The 3671-nt window shown below is 33.0% G+C and overlaps 1 protein-coding gene across 1 annotated transcript; it reads right to left on the bottom strand.

The window, feature by feature from the left end:
* Positions 1-1202: 1202 nt before the first annotated feature.
* On the bottom strand, positions 1203-2872 carry LOC138870787 (uncharacterized). The gene is made up of 3 exons (XM_070148626.1): positions 2690-2872; positions 2391-2566; positions 1203-1257 (listed from the first exon to the last, which is right to left on the bottom strand). Exons 1-3 carry the CDS (start codon positions 2870-2872, stop codon positions 1203-1205), a joined length of 414 nt encoding a protein of 137 aa, XP_070004727.1.
* Between the last annotated feature and the right edge of the window lie 799 nt (positions 2873-3671).

Raw genomic sequence — 3671 nt, 5'->3', positions numbered from 1 at the left:
TAAACTTGTAATTTTAAATTCCTAAATTAAGTGTCCTTAACTTTTGAGATTGCAAGTCTAAGTTCAGGACCAAGTGTCTTTAACTTTTGAACTTGTAAATGTATGTTCAAGACCAAGTGTCCTTAACTTTTCAACTTGTAAATGTAAGTTCAGGACCAAGTGTTTTTAATTTTTGAACTTGAAACTCAAAGTTAAGGACCAAGTGTCCTGAACTTTTGAACTTGGAATTCAATGTTCAGGACCTATTGTCCTTAACTTTTGAACTTCTTAGCCTAAGTTCACGACTAGATGTCCTTAATTAGGAAATGAGGACTAACTTCTAACTTTGATATTTTCAAAATTTTCAGGGGAGAAACTGACCTATATGCTGACAATAATGGTGTGAGAAAGAATCCATATAAATTGTACCATCAAAAAATCAGTAGCAAAATGTTCTTCCTTGAGCTTTCAGATAGTAGATTTGTACTTGATGATAAGGTTTGATAATTCGCAAGGCATTTATTTTCTTTATTCTTTATTTATTATTTTTTACTTATTTATGACTGATGGATTTGCTTTTTTTTTTTTGCTTTTTATGAAGTATATTGATATTGCCCTGTATTATTTGAGAAAGAAGGAATGCTACCACCCTCGCGCCCATCCTTTTTGTTGCACAACTACATGCATACTTTTTGATAACTATATGGTGCTTGTATATAAGGATTTCAATGAAGATGCTACAGATGAGTTTTGGTGTGGTGATAATCAATTATTTCTGACACCATATGTGTGGGGTGACAGTCATAGATGTGGAATTACTTGGATTGAGGTTGACAAAATCTTTTTTCCATGTCGGCTTCCTTCAGAAGATGATGATGTTGTGACACACATTTTGGGGGGTATTGGACTTGAATGAGAAAAAGATTGATGTGTACGATTCCATATATAGTGAGCCATATGAGACATGAATGAATCACATTGAAATGTATGCACGCATGATCTCCCACTTGCTAAAGTTCTCACAATTTGAGAAAAATCACAAGTCTTTTGGAAATACATTCAACAAATTTGATATTAAGTGGCAAAGATTACCATACCAAACTGGATCGTACGTGATGTCATTTGCTATATAATTTATATCTACTATAGATTTATTTTATTAAAGATATAGTTTAATTGACTCCATATCTTACATTTTCCTTAGGACTGATTGTGGTGCAATCCTAATCAAGTATATAGAGTTGTTGATGATGTGAAAGGACGTGGAGAAATTCCAACCTGAAGACATAAAAAACTTTAGAAAAGAACTTGCATCAAATCTTTGGGCACATGGAGAGTGGAAAAGAAATTTCGGTTATGATACACCACCAAAAAATATTGGCGACGACTGTGATAGTGAAAATGAAACTTGCTGCCCAAAGGAGCTGTAGTTTAGTTGTAAAGAAAGTTAGTTGTTTCTGATATTTTGTATAAAATTGCTGTAAACAAGGCACTTTTATTTTGTTTGCATAGCATAATTTTTGGTCTCAACTATGCCAAATTACAGTTGTAGAAGTAATATGAAGGCATCATATTATTAATTTCTTTGTTTCTGTCAAGTATTGATTTGTCCATTTGCAATCCTTAAACTAAGTGTATTGAGCATGAAAGTATTAGTTAAGGACCAAGTGTCCTTAACTTTTGAACTTGGAAATCAAAGTTTAGGACCAGATGTCCTTAACTTTTGAACTTGAAACTTGAAGTTCAGGACCAAATGTCCTTAACTTTTGAACTTGGAACTTGAAGTTCAGGACCAATTTTCTTTTTATTTTTGAGCTTGGAATTCAAAGTTAAGGACCAAGTGTCCTTAACTTTTGAACTTGGAACTCTAAGTTCAGGTCCAAGTGTCCTTAACTTTTGAACTTGGAACTCTAAGTTAAGGACCAAATGTCCTTAACTTTTGAACTTGGAAATCTAAGTTAAGGACTGCCTATCCTTAACTTTTGAACTTGGAACTCAAAAGAAACAAAAAGCATGTAAGCGCAAAGAAACTTTGAATATTCAGGACATTTTGCTCAAATAAAAACAATCTAAATGAATCCAATTTACAGCAAAAATGTAAAAGAGTAGATAAATATAAGTGTATTTATCTACTATTCTCTATGCTTCCTTGAAAATGGATGAACTGCCGGAGAATATATACAACTGTTCTATTATAACCAATTCTTCTGCAACGACCACATTTGAATATTATTTTTGATGACTCGATAGCTGGATTATGCCTTTTCTTCTGACTTCTACCTGGTGGCACTTTAAAATCTGGAGGTTTAATAATTTGTTACTTAACACTCTCTGGTATAATCCAAGAATCAGTATGTCCTACAAAATGTATTTGTCTTTCATATGTATTCAGCCAATATTCCTTTAAGTACCAGTGCGAGCAAATATTGGACTTCTTGATGTTTCTCTTCTCGATAGCTGCAATTGCATGTATGCGTAATTCATCAAATTGAAACTGAAAACAATCACATATTCTTTTGTTTAAGTCCACCAAGAAAGTAATTCCTTCTTCCTCAACTCTAGAATGCCATGAATCAACAGGGAAGACCTTCAATGTTGAAAAATTATAAGTTAGTACATTATGTTAAATTATCATTAATGTAATAAGCTAAACAAAAAACATAATACTTACATTCAAAGTAAATGCTAAATCTATGAACATAATACTTACATTCAAAGTAAATGCTAAATCTATCATTTTCTTCAATTCCTCTTCTACCCAACAAGAAACGTCATAAAAAGTTCCGTCTGCTTCATTTCTTCTTTCATAAAACCAACGTTGTAGCTTCACTTGGATGAAATCCATCATTCTTAATATAGGCAACTCCCTTGCTTCTAATAGAACAAAATTCATTGACTCGACTATGTTTGTTGTGAGCATGACATATCTTCATCGTGGACTACAAGAACGTTCCCACCTTTCCGGTGGTTCTTCCATCAAGTAGTCATAAGTCTTCTTTTCTACTTTGCTATATATGACATGTATAGATCAAATTCTTTGTTCTTGTATATTCTTGCAGTAGTTTGGGAAAGTTTTATGACCTCACTTTTCACTTTCCATCGCTTTAGTTTCTGCTCCAAATAATAGATACAAATCCTATGATGGCTTTCAGGATATACCTTTGCAATACCATATGCAATAGCTTGATGCTTGTCTGATAAAAAAATTAAATTCGCACGGCTCCCAATTGCATTACGAAGCTCACTAAAGTACCACTCATAGGAATTGTTATTTTCAGATTTTGTAATTCCAAAGGCTAGTGGGAAAATTTGGTTATTTGCATCATTTGAAACCGAAATCATTAAAACACCACAACATTTTGACTTCAAAAAAGTTGCATCAATAGAAATCACTGGTCTACAGTGATTCCAACCAGTTATTGATGATCCATATGCATAAAACATATAAAGAAACCTGAAAATACAGTATAACAGAAGGTTAACAGAAGTTAAGGATAGGTAGTCCTTAACTTAGACTAACAAGATCAAAAGTTAAGGACAGTTAGTCCTGAACTTCAGGTTACAAGCCCAAAAGTTTAGGACGGGTAGTCCTGAAGTTAGACTTCCAAGGTCAAAAGTTAAGGACACTTGGTCCTTAACTTAGAATTACAAGTTTAAAAGTTAAGGACATGCATTCTTTAACTTAGAGTTAC

The sequence above is a fragment of the Nicotiana sylvestris genome, chromosome 6 (genome assembly GCF_000393655.2).
Source record: "Nicotiana sylvestris chromosome 6, ASM39365v2, whole genome shotgun sequence".
Lineage (NCBI taxonomy): Eukaryota > Viridiplantae > Streptophyta > Magnoliopsida > Solanales > Solanaceae > Nicotiana > Nicotiana sylvestris.
Note: the sequence above shows the minus strand (reverse complement) of the source record. Positions and strands in the feature narration are given on the sequence as shown.